Source organism: Chiloscyllium plagiosum, unplaced genomic scaffold (genome assembly GCF_037043375.1).
Source record: "Chiloscyllium plagiosum isolate Xiang-an unplaced genomic scaffold, Cpla_swu_hap1 HiC_scaffold_8, whole genome shotgun sequence".
In the NCBI taxonomy this organism is placed as follows: domain Eukaryota; kingdom Metazoa; phylum Chordata; class Chondrichthyes; order Orectolobiformes; family Hemiscylliidae; genus Chiloscyllium; species Chiloscyllium plagiosum.
In genome coordinates, this window is record NW_028270146.1 from 88,409,600 (window position 1) to 88,435,992 (window position 26,393).

The window sequence follows — 26,393 nt, forward strand, 5'->3', positions numbered from 1 at the left end:
TGCCAGAAGAGATGGCTGTAACAAAGCCAAGAGTAATGCCAACAAAAGGGATTTAACACCTGATGGGCTTCTTGGTCTTCAGTTTAAGAAGGATACTAAATTAAATTTGCATTTGTGCTACAGTGTTGAACTATCTTAGATTGCCTTACATTAAATTGCTGTTGCGTGCTGCCAACTGACTATACTGAAGTAAATGTACTATATTGACTCTGTATTTCTCTTGTCTCCCAGCCTGTCCTCAGCTATGTGCTGTATACCCTGATAGGTGCAGTAGGATTTCTAACACATTACTTGCTGCCTCAGCTCAGAAAACAACTCCCTTGGCATTGTTTCTCTCATCCACTGCTGAAAACTAAGGAGTACTATCAGTTTGAAGTGAGAAGTAGGTACTCCTCTAATAGCTATATAACCAAGAATTATAATGAGTTGTGACTATCCATAAAGGTATAATGAATGGTTAATTAATTTAATTACTGTATTATATTATCTCAAAATAATGCATTTCCAAATAGTCTGGCAATAATGTCGACAGAGGATTTACCAGAATAATGCTGTAATATTAGCTCCATTTTTCAGGAAGGAGCAAGTTCAAAATGAAAATTAACTATTAAGAATTCAAAAGGTCATTTAAAAATATGAGGGGCAGCTTAAAAAATGACCTGAGAAATATCTTTAGGGAAATAATAAAGGATAAACAACACAGTGAATGTGCTATTAACTAGCCTTAGTTGAGGTTATTATCCCAAGCTCCTTTGCTAATATTTCACTTTATTGGCATGGGTCCGCTGCCAGTACTCTTAAAGCATGTAATTGGATCAATTTTTAAAACTGAATTTGAAGGAAGGAACATTTCCATGATTGTTGAAATGTAATTACAGTTTAGTGCAATTAACATTTAAGTTTCACCTCAGAAGGGAAAATTCTTCATACTTTTGGCAAATAAAACACTTGGATCAATGCTTTTCATTTCAGATTAGGAACTGGTTCAAAATGTTCAAAGCATTACAAAGATATATTTGATTTGGGTAACATGATATTTTCATTGCTAAGTGTGTATCTGTAAACATATTCTGGTTGCAAGTTTCGCTGACATCCTGGTCACTGCAAAGATGAATAGTCCTATTATTATTATTATTATTATTATTATTATTATGTGTTGATTTTTTTTTCGTTAAAGCACCTGCAACATTATCACTTGGAACTTGTCATGTACTATTGATGGATTGTTTGGATTTGTGCCGTTCAGAAAACAAGCTGAATGATTTTTTTCTCACAGATGCTGCACATGTCATGTGGTTTGAAAAGATGTACGTTTGGCTGCTCTTTGTGGAAAAGAACATTATTTACCCATTGATTGTTCTCAATGAATTGAGCAGCAGTGCTAAGATGATAGCTAGCCCAAAGAAACTGGACGCAGAGTAAGGTGTTTCTCTTTATTATTATTTTCCTCAGCTAAATCCCTAGTTTTATTCCCCATTTTTAAAAGTTGCCTTGGCGAAATAAAGTTTTTGACAAATGCAGTGGATATTTGATCACTGGTAGTTCTTAGCCATTTCCCAAACCTGACAGCTCAAGAAGCTTCAGAAATGCGAATGCCCAAAAATCTGATGTACATTGGTTTTTAGATCCAATTTCACAGATTGGGTGTTGCTTTGCTTTTGCCTATTTGTTCTGGGCTGTCCGTGGAGATTTGGTAACTACTTATGAAACGTTAAGGAACTGTAAATCTATACAGTATTCTTAGCTTTTCCATTGTGCAAGAATTGTTACTCAAAGATATTTTTATTTCAATGTCTTTGACTAGATAGAGAAAACACATTAGAAGGCATGACTATATAAAGGAAATGGGCAGTTTTAAAACACTATTGGCTTACTGTAACAGTATATTCATCCAAGGAACAAAAACGAAATAAAGATCAGTCAACCGTGCCTGCCAAAAGACTTAGGGATTTTTTTTGTTGAGAAAGCTCATGAGATGGCCAGAAATAGTGCTAAATCTCAGGATGGGAAAGATTTTAAAATATCACAAAGGCAGACCAAGGAACTGGTAAGGAAGAACAAATACAATTGCAATCTGGCAAAAATATAAAAATGGACTGTGACACCTGCGACAAGTATGTTTTAAAAAAAAAAGAAACATTTGGCTGAGATGAATGAAGTAAAGTCGTGACAATTTAGAATGGGGAATGGAGAAATGGCAGAGAAGCGAAATGATTACTTTCTGTCTGTTTTCACTTAGGAAGATACAGGAAAGCTCCCAGAATTAGAGGTCCAAGTGATTAAGGAGAATGTACAGTTGAAAGAAATTCGTATTAAGGTAGTACTAGAGAAATTAATGGGGCTGAAAGTTGGTAACTCCCTGGGACCTGATGGTCTACATCCCCGAGTTTTGAGGGAGATGGCTACAGAGAGAGTTAAAACATTGGTGATTATCTTCAAAAATTCTATGGATTCTGGAATGATTTCTGTAGATTGGAATCTTGCAAATTTTTATCCCATTATTTAAAAATAAGGTTTAGGTTAGCTCAGTTGCTGGATTGGTGGTTTGCAATGCAAACAATTTGGGTTCAGTTCCTGCACCAGTTGAGGTTGCAAAAAAGACTCTCCTCCTCAATCTATCCCTCCATCTGAGGAGTCATGACACTTGGGTTAAACCATCACCAGTCATCTTTCTCTTAATGACAGAGCAGACCTTTGGTTTGCTGTGATTATGGTGACTTTGCTTTTTATCTTTTATTTTATTTTTCCCTTGCTCTTTTCTTAAATAGTCTGGGAATTGTAGACCTACCTGCCTTACATCATTAGGGAATATGTTAGAATCATCATAATGACTGAACACTTGGGTAAAAATAGTCAGATTACACATCGTCAGCATGCATTTGCAAATGCAAGATCATGTTTGATGAATTTATCACAGTATTATAAGATTGTTACTTAAAAAAATGAGAGATGAGACTCTATGGATGTAGTATATTTGGATTTTCAGAAGACTTTTGATATGATCCTCCACTTAATATGTCTTAGAAAAATTAAAGCATGTGAGATAGGAGGTAATGTAGTGCGATGGATTAAGGGTTGGCTAACAAGTGGGATGGTGGGACTGTGTTATGAAGTCTGTGCATGTTCTCTCCAGTTTCAAAGAATGGTCATCTCATTGAAAGCTACAAAACACTCGAAGAGTTAGACAGGGTAGATGCAGATAGGATGTACTCCCCGGTCGAGGGTGGTTTAAAATAAAGGGATGATATTTGGATTAAGATGAAGAGAAATTTCTTTCCTCAGGGTGATGAACCTTTCGCATTCCGTACCCCAGAGGACTGTGGAAGTTTCAATTTTGAGTACATTTGAAGTACATTTGATTGTCAATGGCATAAAGGGAGATGGGGATAGTAAGGTAAAAGACAATTGATGTGTTCAGTCCGCTGTGATTATATTGACTGGCAGAGCAGGCTCAACAGGCTGAATTACTTCAAACTGTTTATGCTCCTATATTTTCTCATATACAAATTTTGAACTTGGTACAGACACATTGGGTTTGAGGATACTTTCAATTTGGAATGTTTGCCATTTTTATAATTCTTCCACAGGATATGGGCATCATTGGCGAGGACAGCATTTATTGTCCATCGTTGCCCTTTGAGAGCTGTTAAATGTCAACCACGTTGCATTGGGTCTGGAAACATGTGTAGGCCTGGCCAAGGAAGAATGGCAGATTTCCTGCCTTCTCTAAAGGACATTACTGTACCAGATGGGTTTTTACAACCATCAGTATGAGGCCAGCTTTATATTCTAGACTAACCAGTTGAATTCAAATTGCAGGAAGAGCCATAGTGGGATATGGATCCCTGTCCCTAAAACTTTTGTATGGGCTTCTAGATTACTAATCCATTGACAATACAATATGTTGCCATCTTTCCTAAAATTATTTAAAGAAGACATTTAACTTACGTAAATTTTATTTTTTCAAGTGAAACTAATGGATCCCATCAGGTTTTTTTTTTGTAGAATGGGATTCTTTCATCTGATTAACAGCTTTAATACCATATTAAAGGTACAGTACAATTAGATAGTTATATTGTTGTATTCATGGAAGTGCAAAAATGCATAGATTTACTTATTTATTACTGAATACATCAATTTAATAGAAAGTGACAATTTTTGTATGGAATAGAATTTTTGATAATCTGAATGATTTTGTCATATTTTTGTTGACTTGTTGGTTGTATTTGATTGTTTTATGTATGGTACTCTCAAGAACCAATTCTGTCCTCTCCCCTAGGTTTGGTGCTTTAATGATCACCGTCGCAGGGATGAAATTGCTTCGATCTTCTTACAGCAGTCCCACATATCAATATGTAACTGTTGTTTTCACTGTACTGTTCTTCACTTTTGATTACAAATCCTTTTCAGAGACTCTGCTTTTGGACCTTTTCTTCATGTCTATACTGTTCAGTAAGGTATGTTATCAGAACAAAAACACAAGCGGCTGATGTAAGATAAACAGGTGTGCTGACCTTTCTGGTCTTGACTGAGAGCTAAACAGAGATGGATCTTGTGCAATTTTGATTTTGCATGTGTTAACTGTATCATAGATTGACCTATAGCAATTAATTTCTGATAAAATTTAGTTGCCTATTCTATATTAATTACAATGTTCATATGACTCCGTGAGGTGTCTTGATTGGCTATCCTTGCAGGCCTCATGAGACACCAAGTGATAGAATGGGGTGCCTCCATTAACACAGTTTAGTGGAGAAGTTAATGTGATATATTCAGTTGTTGGAACTGCTGACCACAGTCACACTTCATGCCATCCTTCATCTTCCATTTATGGTGGATCTCTGTCAACTTTGCAGAATGTGTATTTGGTTAAACACGAGCCACTGTCCTCGATGTACTGCTGCTGTCAGGTTGTTGAAAGGGTGGTCGTTATTTATGCTGTATATGTCTTACGATTTCATTGGTCTTGGTAGTGGGGAGTCCTCTTTGTCATCTTAGGTAGTCCCTCGGGGTTGAGGATTAATTGTTTCTACTCCAGTTTAATAGGTTCTGAAATTACTAATAATTTTCATGTGTGATCTGCAGACTCTGTTACATGTGAGGTACGTGGTGCTTGAAGGGTTGGTTCAATGAACTTTTTTTGAGGTTTGTGCATTCTTTTTGATGTTTCCACCTCACGTTTTGAACATTTTCAACGAAGTGTCTCGGTGTGTTCACTGTCTTCTCTGATTTAGACAGTCACAAGCTAGGTACTCCTGTAAATTGGCAGTGATGTTTGACCTCTTCCGGGTTGCTTTGAGGACATCCCTAATATGACCCTGCTGTCTTCCTGGAAGTCTTCTGATGCAAACAGGTTTTGAGTAGAGCAGTTATTTTAGGAGCCTGTTGTCAGGCATACAAATTACAATCCAACCCAGCAGAGCCAGTTTTGAATAATTAGTGTCTTGACGCTTGGCAGGTTGCCTTAGGAGAGAAAATTGCTACGAGGTTTGCAGGACTTTGAGGTGCCTTCTATAAGTTTTTCAAGTCTCTAAAGTAATTCACTGCACAGATCTTAGTCTGAGGTTTGAGATCCTGGATCCTCAAGTTCTCTCTTCAGTCAATGAAAGGCTGACTAGGTAAACTGGGGGTGCTGATTAAATTTCCTGCCTTTGCAAGAAGATGCTCCCAAGACATGTAAAATGTTCCACCTTTCAAGGTTTTCATCTTTGATCCTAAATCTGTAGGATTTGTGCTGTGGAGCTGTTTAAACCTTCGTTTCCCACGTGCTTAGTAAAAGGCTCATTTGTTCATACATTTTGGTGAAGGACTTACCAATGATCTGAGGCTCAGTGAGTTATTGAACATGTGTTCAAGAGTCTTTTGCATGCTAAAGCTCAGTGATGAAGTTGAAGTGATTTCAATTTTGGATGGAAGTCAGCATAGCTTGAACAATTTGCAGCTGTTTTGTAGACTATCTACACAACTGTGGGTCATTTGCTGCAGTTGAGATGTAGCATTGTAGCTGGGAAATGAAAAGAAGAGTTTATTCAGTTATTCAAAGTCATTTGAACCCAATTTTCATTGAAATGCCTGTGGTGTTTCTTTTGATGAGGAAACAGCTTGTATATCTTCATGGTTCAAGTAAAAGATGGTAGTGACAAAGTTCTGAGGTCATGCCATATTTTGTGAGAATACTGCATAAACCTTTGTGGTTTACAAGGAGTTTATGGTGTCAGAAAAAAACCACAGACAGTGGTTGTTCTGTTTTTCACACACTTTGTGACTTTGCTACTCAGTGAAGGTCTGTTCCGTCTCTGTGGGTGAAACCATTCTGTGACTCTTGAAGGAGTTCTTTGCTGCAGGAGGTGGTTTAGGGGGATCCTTGCAATGATTGTCCCTGGGGCAGATCACAAGGAGAACTTTATGGTCTCTGTAATTAATACAATTGGACTTGTAGTTGTCCTCTAATTTTTTCAGTGTCATCATGTGTCTCTTAGCTCCCCAGTATGAGCTGTTATCCCCTGATGAGGAATATGAGGTTGTGCAGTCTTGTCACGATTACCATTTCAGAATTTCAGCTACATAAATATTAGCTGCAGTTTCCCAGAGTTAAGTGCTTTTCTGACTATTTTTCACATCTTCATGAACGGTGAGGTCAATACTACTCATTATTTTATTCGATCTCTTGGAGCACAATGGCAAAACACAAATGATTAGTGAGGCAATATGAAACAACACCAAAAATCATAGAGTGGACTTACGCATCCTTGACACTGAACATATTAAATGTTTAGATCGACATTCATGATCTCCATTTGACTCTGGAGTTCTGTGCGGCAGAGACGAGGGGAAATATTGCTAAGCAAATTGTTAACTAAGTAAATAAAATGCAAAAACTTAGTAATGCTATCATGTAATTGAGTCAGCAAAACCGTCATTAAACTGGAAGAAGATTGAGTATTTTTAGCAATCTAACTTCAACCAGAATTTCAATCAAGTGTAACATAAAAATGCTGAGTATTAATGTCTGTACTTAATATTTTTCTTTTTGATTTTAGTTATGGGAACTTTTCTACAAATTGAGATTTGTCTATACTTACATTGCTCCTTGGCAAATCACGTGGGGATCAGCGTTCCATGCTTTTGCTCAACCTTTTGCTGTACCTCGTATCCTTTACTCATAATGTAGGAATGATTACTATTATTTGTATGATTAATCTATTTACTGCACTTGTAGCACAGGATTTTGCGGACACCTGCTTGTCAGTTTTTGTGAAGTAAGTGTTAGCTGTGAACTTGGGCTAGCCTAATGCTCAAAAGTGTAGTTAACTTCCTGTTATAGTAAAACCTAAATGAGAGCTTCAATTCAAGAATAATAAACCACACAGAGGACATTAGATGAAATCTAATCACAAAGGCAATTTACATTATTATACACCAGTGTTACAGTACCATTTATTTTAAGTGGTAAGGTGCTCAGATTAGTTCAGTCCTGTATTTTGTGATCTACATTAGATATTACAGCTTTTAAGAGCATCCTATAAATCTGGTTTCCATGCTGTACTTAACTTTGACAGTCTTACAATTTACATTGGATTGCTTTGTGTTCATAGAAGAAAGCCACCAGTACTGTTTTGCGAAAATCAACCAGTTAAAATATATTTTTATCCATTTATAGGATGAGGGCATCACTGGCTAGGTCAGCATTTATTGCCTTTCCCTAATTGCCCAAAAGGCAGTTAAGTGTCAATCATATTGCTGTGGGTCTGTAGGCCAGACTCGGTAAGGATGGCAGTGCCCTTCCCTAAACAGCATTAGTGAACAGATGGGTTTCACTAACAATTGATAATGGTTTCATGGTCATTAGATTCTTAATTGCAGACTTTTATTGACTTCAGATTCCATCATTTGCCCTGATGGGATTTGAACCTGGGTTCCCAGAATTTTACTTGGGTCTTTGGATTAATAGTCTAGCGGTAATGCTACACAGTCATCACTTACATTGACTGAAAGTTGAATTGCAAAAGGAGATCATTTTATCAAGTGTTCATGATACGTATTTGAGCCAACATTTGACATAGTTAATAGGACAATGTGTTGCAGTATAGTTACAGAGAGCTAGAGGTGTTGAACCATAGTGCTGCATAGTCTCTTTCAAGTCAGCAGTAAAGATTCCATACACAAATATAACTTGAAAGAAATAATGGCATGCGTACGTGAGCTCATTCAGTACTTTCAATAGTATTTCTTGAAGGGTTGGAGCTAATCAGTTTCTTGTTGCAACTGTTGTTTGAAGCTTTATATTGTTCTTTGAGGAATTAAAACACTAAACACTGTACTAAGGAATCAATCCAGTAGATGCAGTGACGACGTTAACACAGCAGGAGGCCAAATCTGAAGGGGTGCAGCTGTTGGACAAATAGAGACAGTTTTGATGGAGAAAACCCAGTGACTCATTGTATGACATCATTTCAAGGGTTTCACTGTGCGGTGTGGTTATGATGTATATCTTTTATTCCTTAACATGCCTTTCTTTAGATTCAGCCATGTTATTCGTCCAGGCAGTGGTATCAGCTTTATTCTCAACTCCTTTAAACCCATTCCTTGGAAGTGCAATATTCATTACTTCATATGTACGCCCGGTTAAGTTCTGGGAAAGAGACTATAAGTAAGTGCATTGAATATGATGCATTAGTACATTCAGCACATGTTAGTAAAAGAGGTATGCTATTTAAAAATAAAAACAAGTTTCCTTTTGGTATATCTTATATTGACATTTTTCTTTCCTTGGTTGCATTCGGCTTTTTGTTATTGCTACTATGTAATGCTAACAGTACACTGACATCTAATTTATGAAGTTGACATTTATTATCCATAGGGCTGAAATTTTGCCACAAGTAAAATTAATGAATTCTCATTTCAGACATGCAGTGACTGCAGTAGGCACTGGCAAAACATCTCTAACACAGTCAGACACAAAATATAGCACTCTTTGCTCTGACATTGTGCCACATCTGTCATACTAGATGAGAACGCCAAACGTGTTTCCCTTTACCCCTGTCTGTCCTGTGAGACTGCACATTCTAAGAATTAGAGGACTATGTTGATCTGTCAAAATGTAACCACCAGGCACTGCATTGAAACTACCCAAACCTGTACTTAGCATTTTATATCTGGCAGGCAGAAGAGATTTTCAATTAAACATCTCAAAATGAACTTGGAAACCTGATATCAGAAACAAAAGACGAGATCCTACTCCCTTCACCTGTTTACTTCCAGTTGCATTCTGTTCCCAGCCCTTGGAGCTTGAGTTATCCTCACTTAAATGCTTTATACCTTCTCTCTTTCCCTCTCAAGTAGCAGCAAGCATTCTCTTGGGCTGACATTTTGATTTCTGAAGGACCTGACCACCCCCCCCTCCGCCAACCGTTAACATTCTCTGGTTGATTTAATGTGTGTTACTGCTGACTTTTGCAATTTTACTTTGTGCTGCAGGATTCTGTGTTAAAACTTCAATTTGTTTTGTAGCACGAAGCGGGTGGACCATTCAAACACCAGGCTGGCTTCTCAACTCGACAGAAACCCAGGTGAGATATGAGATACTTTTTAGAAACTGATTTATTATATAAATGTAAGTCAAGCAAGATCTTCACTGGATTACCCCTTAATCTTCAAGGTTACACAGTCTATCCTCTATCTCTAAGCCCTGGTATAGTTCTGACGGTACATGTAGAAATTGACATGTATGACGAGGATGTCCTCTGGCTGAAGACCTGGTGGGAACTGCACAGCATTGTAGTATTAGATACTTAAGTAGGTGACATTAGGTCTTCCCCTGGAGTAAGGACCCCTCGGAGATCCCTGGAATCAACTCACCAGTCACGAGACCAGAAGCTATTCTTTGGGAGAAGGGACAGCTTCCACTGGTACACTGACCAGAGACCCAGGATCACAGAGTGGCCCCCAAACCCAAGGTGATTGAGGGCAGGATGGGAGTCATGAGGTGTGAGTTGGGGGTGGTGTGGGGAGAGGGGAGGTGCTCAAGGGAGACCGGGCAAGGGCAAGGGAGTGACTTAAGCAGAGCCATCCCTTCTAATACCTGACAATAGCAGATACCCCACTCAGATGCCCACAAGCCAAATCGATAGGATTTGCATTTTGGACTTCAGGCATGGTGATTCCAAGGCAGATGGATGAGGCCCTTAAGTGGGCCTCAGTCAATATTCTTGGTGAATGCCGTCTATAAGCTTCTCACAGTGGACTGAATTGGATGAAGTCAGGAAAGTGGTGAGGAACCCATTCACCTGATTAAATGCCTCCCACCTCCAAACAATGCAAAGGACAGGGTTGAATTTTTCCCAACATATTATTTCTCAAATCCTCAACTTGCTGCTGTTTGCATTCCTACCACTGACTTTGCCCTTTGTCAATATGCTCACCTCAGGTGAGGCGTGAGTCTGAGTTGGTTTTTACAAGGTACAATTCTAAAGTATTCAGAATCAATCTTCATCTCAGTTCAGCTCAATTACTTGTGTCAGTCATTTTTCATTTTATACAGCTCACTAGAACGAATATGTTATTGAAGGCTTCAGTGGAACAAGTACTTCAATGTTGCCCATTTGCCAAATAAAACCGGTGGAGTTCATCTGAGAGCAATACACCTTTTCAGAACTCATAAATAATCTGTAAGCGAGGCAGTGTAACTGTGCAATGACTGTCAGTTTTATCCTAGAAATTGTACCAGTATTGCACTATTGTTAGCAATACTACAGCACAAAGTATTTTAGGCAAATTAATTCTATTGGAATTCAGCAGATTAATTGTTCTATGGTGGTTAAAATGTTTAAAGGATACAATGAGGTAGATACAAAGGAAATAATTTCAACAATGGAGGAATGAAGAATGCAATGACATAATCTTAAAATTAGAGTTAAGGCTGCTTAAGGGGTAAATCAGCTGACACATTTTCCAACCAAAGGGAATCTGGAATTTTCTTCCCTGTACAAGTGCTGTTTTGCTTCACCATTGATGGCCAGAACAATTTATTGAGTTGGGAAAATTGATGTTTTCACTTCCAATTTTATTAGATTTAAGGAGAAATATGGAGCAACAGCAGACAGTCCTTAAAACCCCACATCTCTAACTTAATATTTCTTTTGTATTGCTCAGTGCCACAATTTTATAATGCTTCTGTAATGTTTTATTGTGCTACTGACAATCAGGTGGATTTTATGCCCATTCATAATTTTCCAATTTCACTTAAGATCCCTCCCTCACCACAACCTCATTCAACTCCCCCAGTGTTGGTAAATTATCAGGCTAGTTGTCTGACTTTCAATACTGGCTGAAAAATATTCTCCGGTTAAGTATTGTGAAAACCAAAGACATTCCCTATAATTGCTATACAATCTCTATTCCCTAGCTATTGACTTAATCTCTTTCCACTGACATTAGTTGCACCAGTACATTGGCAGACCATTTAGTCATGCCAACAGCTGGGCTGCCTATTTCCAAGTCAGTAGCATTGCCTGAGTCCACCTTTGTTTCAGCCCAAACCTTCATCCATGCTTTTATTATCTCCAGACTTGACTATTTAAATATTCTCTATATTTAAGGAGAAATATGGAGCAACAGCAGACAGTCTTTAAAACCCCACATCTCTAACTTAATATTTCTTTTGTGTTGCTCAGTGCCACAATTTTATAATGCTTCTGTTTGCTGAATATTTAAATACATTCCTGACCAAGCTCCTCCATTCTTCCCTCTATAAACATGAGGTCACCCAGTGCACTGCTTTGCATGTCCTAGCTCCTATCCTGTTCATCCACTGCCCTTATGCTTCCATTTAATCAGTATCCCACATCCTAAAATTCTCATCCATGTTTTCGAATCTCTATCTTTTTAATCTACTTTAATATCTCCTCTCCAGCCCTCCGTTATCTATGCTGATCTAAGTTTAGTCTGTTGAGCATGTCCAATTTAATTCCTCTATGATGGATGGCTGAAGCCTTTGTCGGCTAATCCCTCTGGAATTCCCTCACTGAACCTCCATCTTTATAGTTGTCTTTCCTCCAAGACACTGCATAATGCATATCCCTTTGGCCATCTGACCTGATTTAATCTTGTGTGACACAATGTCAAATTCTGCTTGTAAGATTCTGAAGCACTTTGGGATAATTTATTACATAAATGGACATTCTGTAAATACAAGTTGCAATCTTATTTTCTGTTACTTAATTTTTCAAGTTAGGTAAGTTTCTTCTTGTGTTTGCTGAATTATCCTCTTTTGTCAATACATATGCTTCTTCCGAGTACAGAAACCTTAAATAAGATTAACACTTTGGCACATCCAATTTAAAAATATTGCACCAGTCTATTAAACAGCATTTTATAGTTTTTAACGAATTTGGATGTAAAAGTAGAGTTACCGTAGTCCCGGGGGTCAGTGGACTGCTGTCTCATTAGAGAGAAACAACTGGTGGTGAATTCAACCTGAAGATTTTCACACCTCCGCCTCGGGCCGAGGTTGAAGAAGTGGGACCTTCATGGTGACCATAGCCAATACAACAATTAAACCCATGCTGTTGGCATCACTCTGCATCACAAGCCAGCAGGTCTAGCCAATTGAACCATGTACTGTGATCATACAATGTATCCTTCACAATATTCAGCGAAGCAAAAGACCATTTCATCATAATGGGATGTGCTTAAGTGATGACGGTGCATGTCGGCCTGCATATGCAGGTTTACCATGATGTACGTCATTTCCATTCTCAACAATGAAAAATCTCTGGCTGTCACTTTGTAGATGGCATCACTGCAATGCAATGCTGTAAGTTATGTCACGTCTCCACAAAAGCCATGAAAAATACCTTCCTTTCAAATTATGCTCTTATAATCCCAATTCATATTATAAGACCTATTATAAAACTTGCAAACTAAAAACATACAATGAGCAGTTCAATACAATATCTCCATAAAGAAAATTGGATGATGCGGTTCATCACTTTTTTACCTCCCCTCAGATTTGGCCCAGGCTAATTCATACAAGCCTTTTTCTCTGAAGCCTTTTAAGGTCTCAACTGTAATAATTTGAATTATTTCAGTTCAATTTCTAGTGAGTATTGGAGTCAGCGAAGTATTGATAGCTAACCTCAGGCTATCAAGATTACTGGTGCAGGAAATGAGAAAGTTAGATTAAGTTGTGTTCTTGTGAGATTGGAGTTGAGATGCATTTGAGAACGTGAATATAGTGTTTATTCTGTCCCATTTTATATCTGACCATCCAGTGGTTGATGCTAAATGGGTTTTCTTGGTGTGTTTACAGTGGCATAATGTTGATTGTTACATGGCGAGTAATTCAGTCAGCCCGAGACTAGTAGTGTAGAGACACAGCTCAAATCCCAGCTCATCAGTTGTAGTCAGGGGCAAGTTCTATGCTGTATTGACTCCACGTCATCTTGTAGTTTCAGGTCTCACTTTTCATTCTCATTGCTTCTCCCAAATCCCTCAAGTCCACTTTCTGATCCATGTAAAATCCAAATAAACTGAAATCGTAAACTTTTTTCAGCTATGACTGTAGGATGTTGAGAGGCAATCTGATAGAAATTTATAAAATACCAAATGGTATATACAGTAGTTGTGGGATTTCAAGACCAGGGGACACATTTTTAAGGTGAGAGGAAAGAGATTTAAAAAAAGACCTGAGAGGCAGTTTTTAAAACAGGCTGGTTAGAGTGTGGACTGAACTATCTGAGGAAGTGGTGGATGTGGATACAATTACAACATTTAAAAGACATTTGGATAAGTACATGATTAGAAAAGGTTTAGAGGGATACAATCCTGGAGCAAGCAGGTGGGATTAGTTTGGGATTATGATCGGCATGGACTGATTGAACTGAAAGGACTGTTTCCGTGCCGTTTGATTCTGACTATGACTGTGTTACTTAATCTATCTGTAGTTGCTTTGTTGTACTCAATATGGATAGACCTATCATCCACCCATTGCACCTACGAAAATATTTATTTATCTGGGACTTCTGTTGTGTAGTTCAGCTTTTAACTGTGTATGACCATTGTCTTCAGCCAAACTTCTTCCTTCGCAATCTTGCATTATCATCTCTTAAGTGCATAAAGATTTATCACCTGCTTATTCTAGCATCTCATTCATATACTGCCCCACTATACATTAGGGTCAATTTAATGCTTAAGTAGATGATGCTTAGCTGTACCTGTCCAGTGCATTTTTTAAAACCCCAGACCTCTACCATTTTATTGGATTTGTTTGACATCCAGACTTGTGTAAATCTTGTCTTCCTCCAGCTGAATATTAAGGTCATTGTCTTCAGCCTCATCCAGAAATTATGCTACTTTGTCATTTTCTTCAGTCAAACCAAGCTGTTTGTAACCTTGGCATCTGCTTAGCCCCCAATTAAGTACGACAACGCAAAGACTTTTTGCTTTTATATTCACATCATCATCAACCCCACTTCAGTTCTTCCATCACTGAAACCCTTCTCCATGACCAGATTAAGCAATCCAGCATTGTTGTTGCAGGCTGTACATCCTCCACCTTCCATAAACTCCAACTTGCACAAATGTCTACATACATTTCTGTATATCAACTCAGTCTTCATTGACAGTGAATCCCTTGTATATGTAAAAGATCTAGCTTTAGATCTCTAAATGGCTTCTGCATACTGTCTGTATTTTCCTCAAGTTCTATACTAGCCCAAACTCTTGCCTGAATCCTTTTGTGTCTCTGCTTTGTTTGCTCACTGTTGCCTGACATGCCACTTTGATCCTAATCTCTGGAAAGAGTTTGGTTACCTTCCGAATTCAGTCTCTGCCAAGTGTAACTTTTATCCTCATACCTTTATGCCAGGCGCTCCAGAAATGTAAGTCTTGTCTTATTGCTGATGTCAAAGATCCTATTGAACTCTTTGAAACTTACAATCAAGTTTTCTCAGTCTCTTGCCCAACATTACTTTGTCAGAAATGGATTAAACAGTTGTTCATCTAACTGATTCTTCTGAGATCATGCCATCTACAAAATGGTTGCTACATTTTTCTGTGTAGTATATTCTCTGATACATAGTGGTTCACTATGTGTAATGTAGAATTTCTGAAAAAGGTAATCATCTGACACATAACTGCAACGCTTTTATTTGATCAGTTCACTTTAAGAAAACCCTGACAATAGTGATTTCCTTGTACCTGTGTTATAAATCGATCTTAAGAGTGCTTCTGGCCATGAGGAACAAAAGCACTGATATTTGTGCTGTAATATAACCAACGTTTTATTTACGGGTGACTGCTACTCCATAAATGACAAATTGCCTGTTACCACATTTAAAACCCAACCATTCTTATGTGTCTTTATAATCCTCCCATTTGGGTGTTGTGTTCTTCCTTCTATTTCTCCATGCATCCCGCAGCCACCTTCTTCTCCCAACCCTCTTGCAAATTCCTGTGGCTTGATCCCCTGCAATCTCCCACACCGCTCATACTACTTCATGTAGCCTCCTTTTCTTCCCCATGACAATTGTAGCCCTCCCACTCCCAGCAATTGCCTTCTCCATGTCCTATCATGCAGTCTCCTTCTCCCTCCACCCCATTGCAGACTCCTTTACCCCTCATCCCTGTGGCTGTCTTCTTCTGCATCCCCTATCAGCAACCACACAGGAGAGAACCATTGTGATTGCAGGAGTGAGTCCATGTGCAGGAGCAACTTCTCCTGATTGGTAGTCTCCATCAATTTTTTTTTGTAGGTATTTTGGAGGCTTTGGACACAGATGTGACATCTGCACCCCATGTATTTGTGTGCTGGTGTAGACTGACTGCAGTTGCAGAAACCTAGGCTGTTAAGTGATCCTGTAAGTAGATAACAAGAAAAATTGAAAGAACTGAAGATGCTGTAAATCAGAAACAAAAACCAAAGTTGCTGAAAAAGCATTTGTGAAGAGAAATTAGTTACAGTTTTGGGCCCAGTCACCCTTCCTCAGAATTAGAAGTTGTGTTCAGATGATAACGAAAAGTTGTGTTCATATAGTACCTTTATGATGGATGTTGCAAGGAAGCTCTCAACTAAAGCAAATCAAATCCCTGGGGTTGCGTTTGATAGCATGAGTACAAAAGCATATAGGTAAAGTTCAGTTTAGTTAAGATACAGTTAAAATATGATACACTGTTTCAGGCAACTTGTTATCGGAAGTATATAAGAACAAATTTTAAAAGTGCATAGTGGTTTGAAATGGATGGTTCCAGAGAGAAGCTGTTACTGGTTTGATGGGAGACTTGAAAAATTGAAGGACTTTTGTCAAGTTTAAGGAGTGACCTGGTAAAGGTGTTCAAGAATGTGTAGTGTTTCTATAGGATAATAGACAAACAATTCTTTGCAACTGGCAGGGTTACATGAAAATAGTTACTTGGGGAGTTCGAAAGACGTTTCCAATTAACAGGTGATTAGAAAATGAAATTATCTGCTAAGTTATTGAAGCAGAGCACATTAAAGCAATTAAGTAATTACTTAATACTAAGGAATAAGGAATATTAAGGAGAATGAGGAAAGAGCAGAAAATTGGCATCAGACAAGATTCATGTGGAGAAAAATACTTTCATATATTTGAATGCCAAATGTCCATTTTCTGTGCAGGAAGAGGCATGCACAGGATAGGAGGCTATCCAGAGGCTACCCCGCATTCACCTGATGGTCTGTTTCAGTGAAATATTGGGGGTGGATTGGGATTAATCACCTGGTCAGGTGCCTGGGGGCACTGCAAAGATGAACTAAAACATTACTAAGGAGAAAGGAAGCAAAGTTCTCACTTGAGCAAAACCAAACTTTATGTTTTTTTTATTCACTTGTGAAACATGGGCATTGCTGGCTGGACCGGCATTTATTGCCCATCTCTAGTTACCCTTGAGAAGGTGTTAGTGAGCTGCCTTCTTGAACCGCAACAGTTCCTGTGCTGTAGGTACACACAATGCCATTAGTGAGGGAATTTCACAATCTATTTGGTTTCTTGTAACTCCCTGACAAATAGATTTTCTGATGTACAGATGTCTTGGTTGAGCAAATCCTGACTGCTTTGTGTGCACATTTACTGTATTTTCATGGGCATGTGGGTTTGCAACAGGTAGTCCATTTTACATAATTGTGTTTTCTCTCTGAAGGTTAAACCCAAATATGAGGGTCAGCGTCTTCATTTAAATGGACAGAGCCAAATAATGCTGATGCTTTCGCATTTATTTCTAACACCATAGGATAGTATTTAGACTCAATATGATGCTTAGGTACCTAAACAAAGCAACACTTAAATATTTGGAAATCTATTCCTCATCCTCTAACTTGTGAACAGCCCTCAATTTCCTTCGTCCTTTGTACTGACCCGTTAGGTTGAAGAGTCAGAATCGTTATTGGTGGAGGAAATGCTGTAGCCTGGTGATTGATTCTAACATCACTATTATTATTGTGAATTTGAAGTGAATTCATAACCTAAGACAGACCTTACACTGTAACCATTTAATCACTTTCTATAGGTTCAGATGACAACAATCTGAATTCCATCTTTTACGAACATTTGACACGATCTCTGCAGCACAGTCTTTGTGGGGACCTGATGTTGGGACGCTGGGGCAATTTCAATACTGGGGATTGCTTCATTCTTGCCTCCGACTACCTCAATGCACTGGTTCATCTCATAGAAATAGGAAATGGCCTGGTCACCTACCAGCTACGGGGCCTGGAGTTCAGAGGTGAGGATTCAAGCATTCCAATCATTTTCTGAATGGAAAGTGTAAAAGTTCTAAAAGTTTCAGTCTTATCCACTAAATTGACACACACACATCAGTTCTATTAACTTTGTTTTTTTAAATCTTTAAACTGTATTGACTTTGTATGAAATGAATATTGCAATTTTTCTTTACTAATCTTTAGCAACCAGATTTTTATGTATGGGATAAAGTGGCTATTCCTCTTTTTTAAAATTCTTTTAATTTGTTCGTAATAAAGGCACAGTTCCATTGATTATGAAATCCCTTCTTGTACCAGTCGCTGTTAGTTCAGTGTGAGATCACACAAGCTTCAGAAGAAGGGAAGGGATAATAAAGGTTGAGATCACTGTTATCCTCATCTTTCTCTCAAATTCATGTACATACATGCAAAGATACTTTCCGTTTAAAACTTAGTGAATACCAATTAAGAGTGGAAACTCTTGCTGTCTGTTTCACAACTTTTGCAACACGATCCCAAAAACATCAGTAAGGTAAGTGACCAAATTGTCTCCTTTGATAATGGATAAATATTAGCCAGGTCACAGTCCTGCACCTTGTTAAATTGTGTTGTGCACCATTTTACATTCAGTATGGGAGGAAAGACTGTTCAAAAGCATGTACATGTTACAGTGGAGCAATCCCTCAGTACTACAAAAAAAGCTCATCTATGTTGGTCCAGAGAATGAACAGATAAATTATCAGTTCTCCGTATTATAAAGGAGAAAATTAGATGCCCATTTCTAAATAGGAAATCCAAATATTGCTGTCAGAGACATCCTGCTCCTCCACACAATGTGGTGTTGCAGGTCACACCATAGAGTAAACATGGAAATGACTGCAACAGTGTAAACCACCTGTGTTTATGCTCTAGTTCTATTAGTTAAAGATTGAAATTGACAATAAATGAGCAACCACTCCAACCGTGGAAATGTTTTTTTTTCGTGTGGCGTCTCATTCCCTCAAAAAATTAAAGGTTGGAGTTTTATTAATATCCAACAACAGGTGCTATTATATAGCACCTTTAACATAATGAAATGACCCAAAGCATTTCACAGGAGTATTATACAAATTGTGATATGAGCCATATAAGAAGATATTACATCAGATGATCGAAATCGTAGTAGAGGAGATATGTTTTAATGTGCATCCCAAAGAAAGGATACAAGATGATGAATCAATAAGGTATGTTGGGTATTTCAGTGCCTGGACTTGAGCCTAGGCAACTGAAGAAACAGCCACCAATAGTGATACAATTAAAATAAGGAATTTAAAAAGATCAGAATATAAGCAGAACAGACCTTTCAGAGTATGGTAAAGATGGAGGAGATTACATTGATAGGGAATGGAGGGATTTGAAAACCAGGATAAAAATTTTAAAATCAGAACATTGCACAACTGGGAGCCACTGTAGGTCAGTGAGCACATGGATATTTGCAGAACATGACATTCTCCAAGTTAAGATATGCGTAGCAGTGTTTTGGATGACTCAAAGCTTACGGAAGGGAAAAAGCATGAAAACTCATCTAAGTTTGGAAAAGTCAAGTTTAAAGGTAATGATGGCATGAATGAGAATTTCAGCAACAGATGAGCTGAGACAGTGGTGTAGCAGTTACAGAGGTAGAATTAGGCAGTCTTCGTGATGGCGTGAAAATGAGGTTTGAACCTTATCTCAGAATCTTGTGTACACCAAAGTTGTGAAGTCTTGCTTAACCTTAAACCGTTGATAGGTAAAGGGGTGGATTTGCTATCATGGAAAGGGATTTTGGAACAAAGACTGAAAAAAATGTTTATTTGATGTAAATTTCTGCCCATTCAGTGGAAATACGAGGGCGTGACAGCATCTGAAGAGAGAGCTATTTATGAAAGGGCTACTAACTGTCTGTACTGGAGGTAACTTTGCTCGCTGAGCTGGAAGGTTCATTTTCAGACACCATTGTTGCGTCACCATACTAGATGATAACATCAGTGAGCCTCTAGTGAAGCACTGGTGTTATGACCCACTTTCTATTTGTGTTTAGGTTTTCTTGGGTTGGTGATGTCATTTCCTGTTTTGTTTTCGCAGAGCGTGGTAAACAGGGTCCAAGTAAATGTGTTTGTTGATAGTGTTCCGGTTTGAGTGCCATACTTTTAGGAATTCTTGTGCATCTCTCTGTTTGGCTTGTCCTGGATGGATGTGTTGTCCCAGTTGAAATGGTGTCCTTTCTCATCTGTATATTGGGATACTAGTGATAGTTATCTTTTTGTGGTTAGTTGGTTTTCATGTCCCCTGGTGGCTAGTTTTCTGCCTGTTTGTCCAATGTAGTATTTGTTCGAGTTCTTGCAAGGTATTTTGTAAATGTCGTTTGTTTTGCTTGTTGTCCATATAGGGTCTTTTAAGTTCATTAGCTGCATTTTAGTGTATTGGTAGGTTTGTGGGCTGTCATGATGCCGAGAGGTCTGAGTAGTTTGGCAGTCATTTAGAGTTATAGAGTCATAGAGATGTACAGCATGGAAACCAACCCTTCAGTCCAACCTGTCCATGCCGACCCAACCCAATCTAGTCTCACCTGCCAGCACCCAGCCCATATCCCTTCAAACCCTTCCTATTCATATACCCATCCAAATGCCTCTTAAATGTTGCAATTGTACCAGCCTCCACCACATCCTCTGGCAACTCATTCCATACACGTACCACCCTCTACGTGAAAAAGTTGCCCCTTAGGTCTCTTTTATATCTTTCCCCTCTCACCCTAAACATATGCCCTATAGTTCTGGACTCCCTGATCCCATGGAAAAGACTTTGTCTGTTTACCCTATCCATGCCCCTCATAATTTTGTAAACCTCTATAAGGTCACCCCTCAGCCTCCGATGCTCCAGGGAAAACAGCTCCAGCCTGTTCAGCCTCTCTCAAAGCTCAAATCCTCCAAACCTGGCAACATCCTTGTAAATCTTTTCTGAACCCTTTCAAGTTTCACAACATAGAACATAGAACAATACAGCACAGAACAGGCCCTTCGGCCCACGATGTTGTGCCGAACATTTGTCCTAGCTTAAGCACCTATCCATGTACCTATCCAATTAAAGGTCACCAATGATTCTGACTCTGCCACTCCCACAGGCAGTGCATTCCATGCCCCCACCACTCTCTGGGTAAAGAACCTACCCCTGACATCCCCCCCATACCTTCCACCCTTCACCTTAAATTTATGTCCTCTTGTAACACTCTGTTGAGCCCGGGGAAAAAATCTCTGACTGTCTACTCTATCTATTCCCCTGCTCATCTTATGAACCTCTATCAAGTCACCCCTCATCCTTCTCCGTTCCAATGAGAAAAGGACTAGCACTCTCAACCTATCCTTGTACGACCTATTCTATATTCCAGGCAACATCCTGGTAAATCTCCTCTGCACCCTCTCCAAAGCTTCCACATCTTTCCTAAAATGAGGCGACCAGAACTGCACACAGTACTCCAAATGTGGCCTAACCAAGGTCCTATACAGATGCAACATCACCTCACGACTCTTGAATTCAATCCCTCTGCTAATGAACGCTAATACACCATAGGCCTTCTTACAAGCTCTATCCACCTGAGTGGCAACTTTCAAAGATCTATGAACATAGACCCCAAGATCCCTCTGCTCCTCCACCTTACTAAGAACCCTACCGTTAACCCTGTATTCCGCATTCTTATTTGTCCTTCCAAAATGGACAACCTCACACTTGACAGGGTTGAACTCCATCTGCCACTCCTCAGCCCAGCTCTGCATCATATCTAAGTCCCTTTGCAGCCGACAACAGCCCTCCTCACTATCCACAACTCCACCAATCTTCATATCGTCTGCAAATTTATTGACCCACCCTTCGACTCCCTCTTCCAAGTCATTAATAAAAATTACAAACAGCAGAGGACCCAGAACTGATCCCTGTGGAATTCCACTTGTAACTGGGCTCCAGGCTGAATATTTACCATCTACCACTACTCTCTGACTTCGACCGGTTAGCCAGTTCTCTATCGAACTGGCCAAACTTCACACTATCCCATGCCTCCTGACTTTCCGCATAAGCCTACCATGGGGAACCTTATCAAATGCCTTACTAAAATCCATGTACACTGCATCGACTGCTCTACTCTCATCCACATGCTTGGTCACCTCCTCAAAGGATTCAATAAGACTTGTAAGGCAAGACCTACCCCTCACAAATCCATTCTGACTGTCCCTAATCAAGCAGTGTCATTCCAGATACTCATGAATCCTATCCCTCAGTACCCTTTCCATTACTTTGCCTACCACCGAAGTAAGACTAACTGGCCTGTAATTGCTGGGGTTATCCCTATTCCCTCTTTTGAACAGGGGCACAACATTCTTCAGTCCCCTGGTACCACCCCCATTAACAGTGAAGACGAAAAGATCATTGCCAACGGTTCTGCAATTTCCTTTCTTGCTTCCCACATAATCCTAGGATATATCCTGTCAGGCCCGGGGGACTTGTCTATCCTCAAGTTTTTCAAAATGCCCAACACATCTTCCTTCCTAACAAGTATGTCCTCTAGCTTGCCAGTCCGTTTCATACTCTCCTCTTCAACAATACGGTCCCTCTCATTTGTAAATACTGAAGAAAAGTACTCATTCAAGACCTCTCCTATCTCTTCCGACTCAATACACAGTCTCCCACTGCTGTCCTTGATCGGACCTACCCTCGTTCTCGTCATTCTCATGTTTCTCACATACGCATAAAAGGCCTTGGGGTTATCCTTGATCCTATCCGCCAAAGATTTTTCATGCCCTCTCTTAGCTCTCCTAATCCCTTTCTTCAGCTCCCTCCTAGGTATCCTGTATTCCTCCAAAGCTCTGTCTGAACCTTCTTTCCTCAACCTTATGTAAGCCTCCTTCTTCCTCCTCACAAGACATTCAACCTCACTCGTCAACCAAGGTTCCCTCATACGACCATCACTTTCCTGCCTGACAGGTACATACGTATCAAGGACACGTCGTATCTGTTCCTTGAAAAAGTTCCACATTTCAACGACATCCTTCCCTGACAGCATATGCTCCCAATTTATGCTCCTCAGATCCTGTCTTGCAGCATCGTATTTACCCTTCCCCCAATTGTAAAACCTGCCCTGTTGCACGCACCTATCTCTCTCCATAACCAAGGTGAAAGTCACAGAATTGTGGTCACCATCACCAAAATGCTCACCCACTAACAAGCCCAACACTTGTCCCGGTTCGTTACCAAGTACCAAATCCAATATGGCCTCCCCTCTGGTCGGACAGTCTACATACTGAGTTAGAAAAGCTTCCTGGACACGCTGCACAAACACCGCACTGTCCAATCTACTTGATCTAAAGAGCTTCCAATCAATATTTGGGAAGTTGAAATCGCCCATGACTACTACCCTCTGGCTTCTGTACCTTTCCAAAATATGTGGCCCAATCTGTTTCTCCACATCTCTACTGCTAATGGGGGGCCTATAGTAAACACCCAACAAGGTGACTGCTCCTTTCCTATTTCTGACTTCAGCCCATACTACCTCCAAAGGCAGATCCCCCTCGAACTGCCTTTCTGCAGCCATTATACCATTTCTAATTAACAACGCCACCCCCCCCTCCTTTTTTAGCCCCCCCCCCCCCCCCCCCCCCCCCCCAATCTTACTGAAACATCTGTAACCAGGAACCTCCAACAACCATTCCTGTCCCTCTTCTATCCACGTTTCCGTGATGGCCATAACATCGTAGTCCCAAGTACCGATCCACGTCTTAAGTTCACCCACCTTATTTTTGATACTCCTTGCATTGAAGTATACACACTTGAGCCCATCTCTGTGTCCGCAAGTATTCCCAGCTTCTCCACAGCCTCCCTACATTCTTGGACGTCCTGAAAAACAGCTAACCTACTTGCTGGACTACAAGTCCGGATCCCATCTCCCTGCCAAATTAGTTTAAATCCCCCCCCGAAGAGTGCTAGCAAACCTACCTCCCAGGATATTGGTGCCCTTCTGGTTCAGGTGCAACCCATTCTGCTTGTACAGGTCCCACCTTCCCCAGAATGCAGTCCAATTGTCCAAATACCTGAAGCCCTCCCTCCTACACCATCCTTGCAGCCACGTGTTCAACTGCACTCTCTTCCTATTCCTTGCCTCACTGTCACGTAGCACCGGCAACAACCCAGAGATGACGACTCTGTCCGTCCTAGCTTTTAGCTTCCAGCCTAACTCCCTGAGCTCCTGAATGACCTCCCCACCCCTCTTCCTGCCTATGTCGTTGGTGCCAGTGTGCACCACGACTTCTGGCTGCAAACCCTCCCCCTTAAGGATTCTGAAGACATGGTCCGAGACGTCTCGGACCCTGGCACCCGGGAGGCAACAAACCATCCGAGAGTCTCGCCCATGTCCACAGAACCGCCTGTCTGTCCCTCTAACTATAGTGTCTCCTATAACTAGCGCTCTCCTCCTCTCCCCCTTTCCCTTCTGGGCCTCAGAGTCGGACCTCGTGCCAGAAACCCAATCACTGCAGCTTACCCCTGCTAGGCCGTCCCGCCCAACAGTATCCAAAGCGGTATACTTATTGTTGAGGAGAATGACCACAGGGGATCCTGCACTGCCTGCTTGCTCCCCTTCCCACCTCTAACTGTTATCCAGCTACCTCTGTTCTCTGGTGTAACTATGTCCCTGTAACTTCTATCTATCACCCTCTCAGCCTCGCGAATAATCCTCTGTTCATCAATCTCCAGCTCCAGTTCTCTATCGCGGTCTGTGAGGAGCTGGAGCTGGCTGCACTTCCTGCAGGTGAAGTCGGCAGGAGCATCGGTGGTCACCCCTACCCCAAACATCCTGCAGGAGGAACATTCCACTGCCTGCGCTGCCATAACTCTACACTTAGTCTCCAAACAAGAACACTAAGTAGCTTACCTGTTCAGCCGACTGAGTCCTTTTTTTAGGTTAGAGGAGGAGGGAGGGTGGGAGACACTACACGTGTAATGTCTCGGGTTCCTTCTCCACTCAAACTTCTTACCTTCCCAGAAGTCTCTGTTGACGACTTCCGGGTTCCCGCTCCTAGTTGGAAAAAAAAAACACAGACTGCGAAAAGAAAAACGTTAATTCAAACTGGTCTCCGCTTACCTTCCGGCTCCCCTCTCTGTGCGCCCACTGGAGCACTCTAAACGTCTTTCCGATAGGAAGGAGACCAGAATTGCACGCAATATTCCAACAGTGGCCTAACCAATGTCCTGTACAGCCGCAACATGACCTCCCAACTCCTGTACTCAATACTCTGACCAATAAAGGAAAGCATACCAAACGCCGCCTTCACTATCCTATCTGCCTGCGACTCCACTTTCAAGGAGCTGTGAACCTGCACCCCAAGGTCTCTTTGTACAGCAACATTCCCTAGGACCTTACCATTAAGTGAATAAGTCCTGCTAAGATTTGCTTTCCCAAAATGCAGCACCTCACATTTATCTGAATTAAACCCCATCTGCCGCTTCTCAGCCCATTGGCCCATCTGCTCCAGATCCTGTTGTAATCTGAGGTAGCCCTCTTCACTGTCCACTACACCTCCAATTTTGGTGTCATCTGCAAACTTACTAACTGTACCTCTTATGCTTGCCCAGGGTTTCTGGCTTAAACACAATCCTCCCCTTAACACCCCACTAGCCAAAAGAATAACAGAGCAAAACAGACACAGAATGCTTAGAGAAATGATTAACGATTCCCACAACAGACTCCATAAATGTAACTAGGAAATTTTGCACCAAAAAGCTTTACTCATGAGTGGACACACACAGTAAAATGAGCCAAAAACATTAGATAGCAACAAACACTGAAAATGAAAAAATCTAGACCTGCAGAAAAAAACTCGACAAACTCACACAAAATAACAATACAGTCAACCTAAAAGCATGGATAAAGAATATCTGACCGACTCTTAACAGACACCGAAAAAGCCATCTTAGTAAAAGGATTAAATTATAACTTCCAGGATGCAGACAAGGAAAATACCTTAGCAGCATTAGAAACAACACTGAAAAGAAAATGAAGTCATAGAAGAAACTCAGCAAACCATCAGACAGACAGACACAACAACATTAAGCAGGAAAAAGGAAGGAAACACACTCAATACACAAGAAAGGAAGGCATTCGAAGGACTCAAAAAAAGATGAAAATATTGTTATCCTACCTGCAGGCAATGGATATTTGACAGCCATTTTAAACCAAACAGACTACAATGAGAAAGTGAACACACTGTTTGCAGATACTAACACTTACCAACAAGTGGCGATAGACCTGAAACCACAACTCGAGAATCGAATCACAGACCTACTCAAAAAAAAATTCAGAAGTCTGGAGAATTAAACAAGACAGACATCCAAAAAACGAAACCAGACGGATCCAACACATCACGTTTCTACGAATGACCAAACACTCACAAACCAGGAGCCCCTCTCAGATCCCGAGTCTCACTACCTGGAATACCAATGTACAGATTAACCAAGGAATTGCATTGAAGACTAAAACATTTTGGAGAAGACTCACGCCACTCCATTCTCTCCACCCAAGAATTCCTGAACACCCATCAAAGACATTGCGATAGAAGAGGATGAAATAATGGTTTCCTTTGATGTAATAGCCCTGTTCACATCCATCAACATCAACCTG

General features: G+C 40.3%; 1 protein-coding gene across 4 annotated transcripts in view; it reads left to right on the plus strand.

The window, feature by feature from the left end:
- Window positions 1–26,393, plus strand: part of pcnx1 (pecanex 1) — a 281,427-nt gene that overhangs the window by 204,277 nt on the left and 50,757 nt on the right. For all 4 annotated transcript variants that reach the window (XM_043698139.2, XM_043698140.2, XM_043698143.2 and 1 more), the window contains 7 exons: window positions 232–382; window positions 1,277–1,418; window positions 4,280–4,457; window positions 7,041–7,149; window positions 8,521–8,650; window positions 9,511–9,569; window positions 17,524–17,739. In XM_043698139.2, the coding sequence (XP_043554074.2) occupies window positions 232–382; window positions 1,277–1,418; window positions 4,280–4,457; window positions 7,041–7,149; window positions 8,521–8,650; window positions 9,511–9,569; window positions 17,524–17,739 (985 nt within the window). The remainder of the gene's footprint in view (window positions 1–231; window positions 383–1,276; window positions 1,419–4,279; window positions 4,458–7,040; window positions 7,150–8,520; window positions 8,651–9,510; window positions 9,570–17,523; window positions 17,740–26,393) is intronic.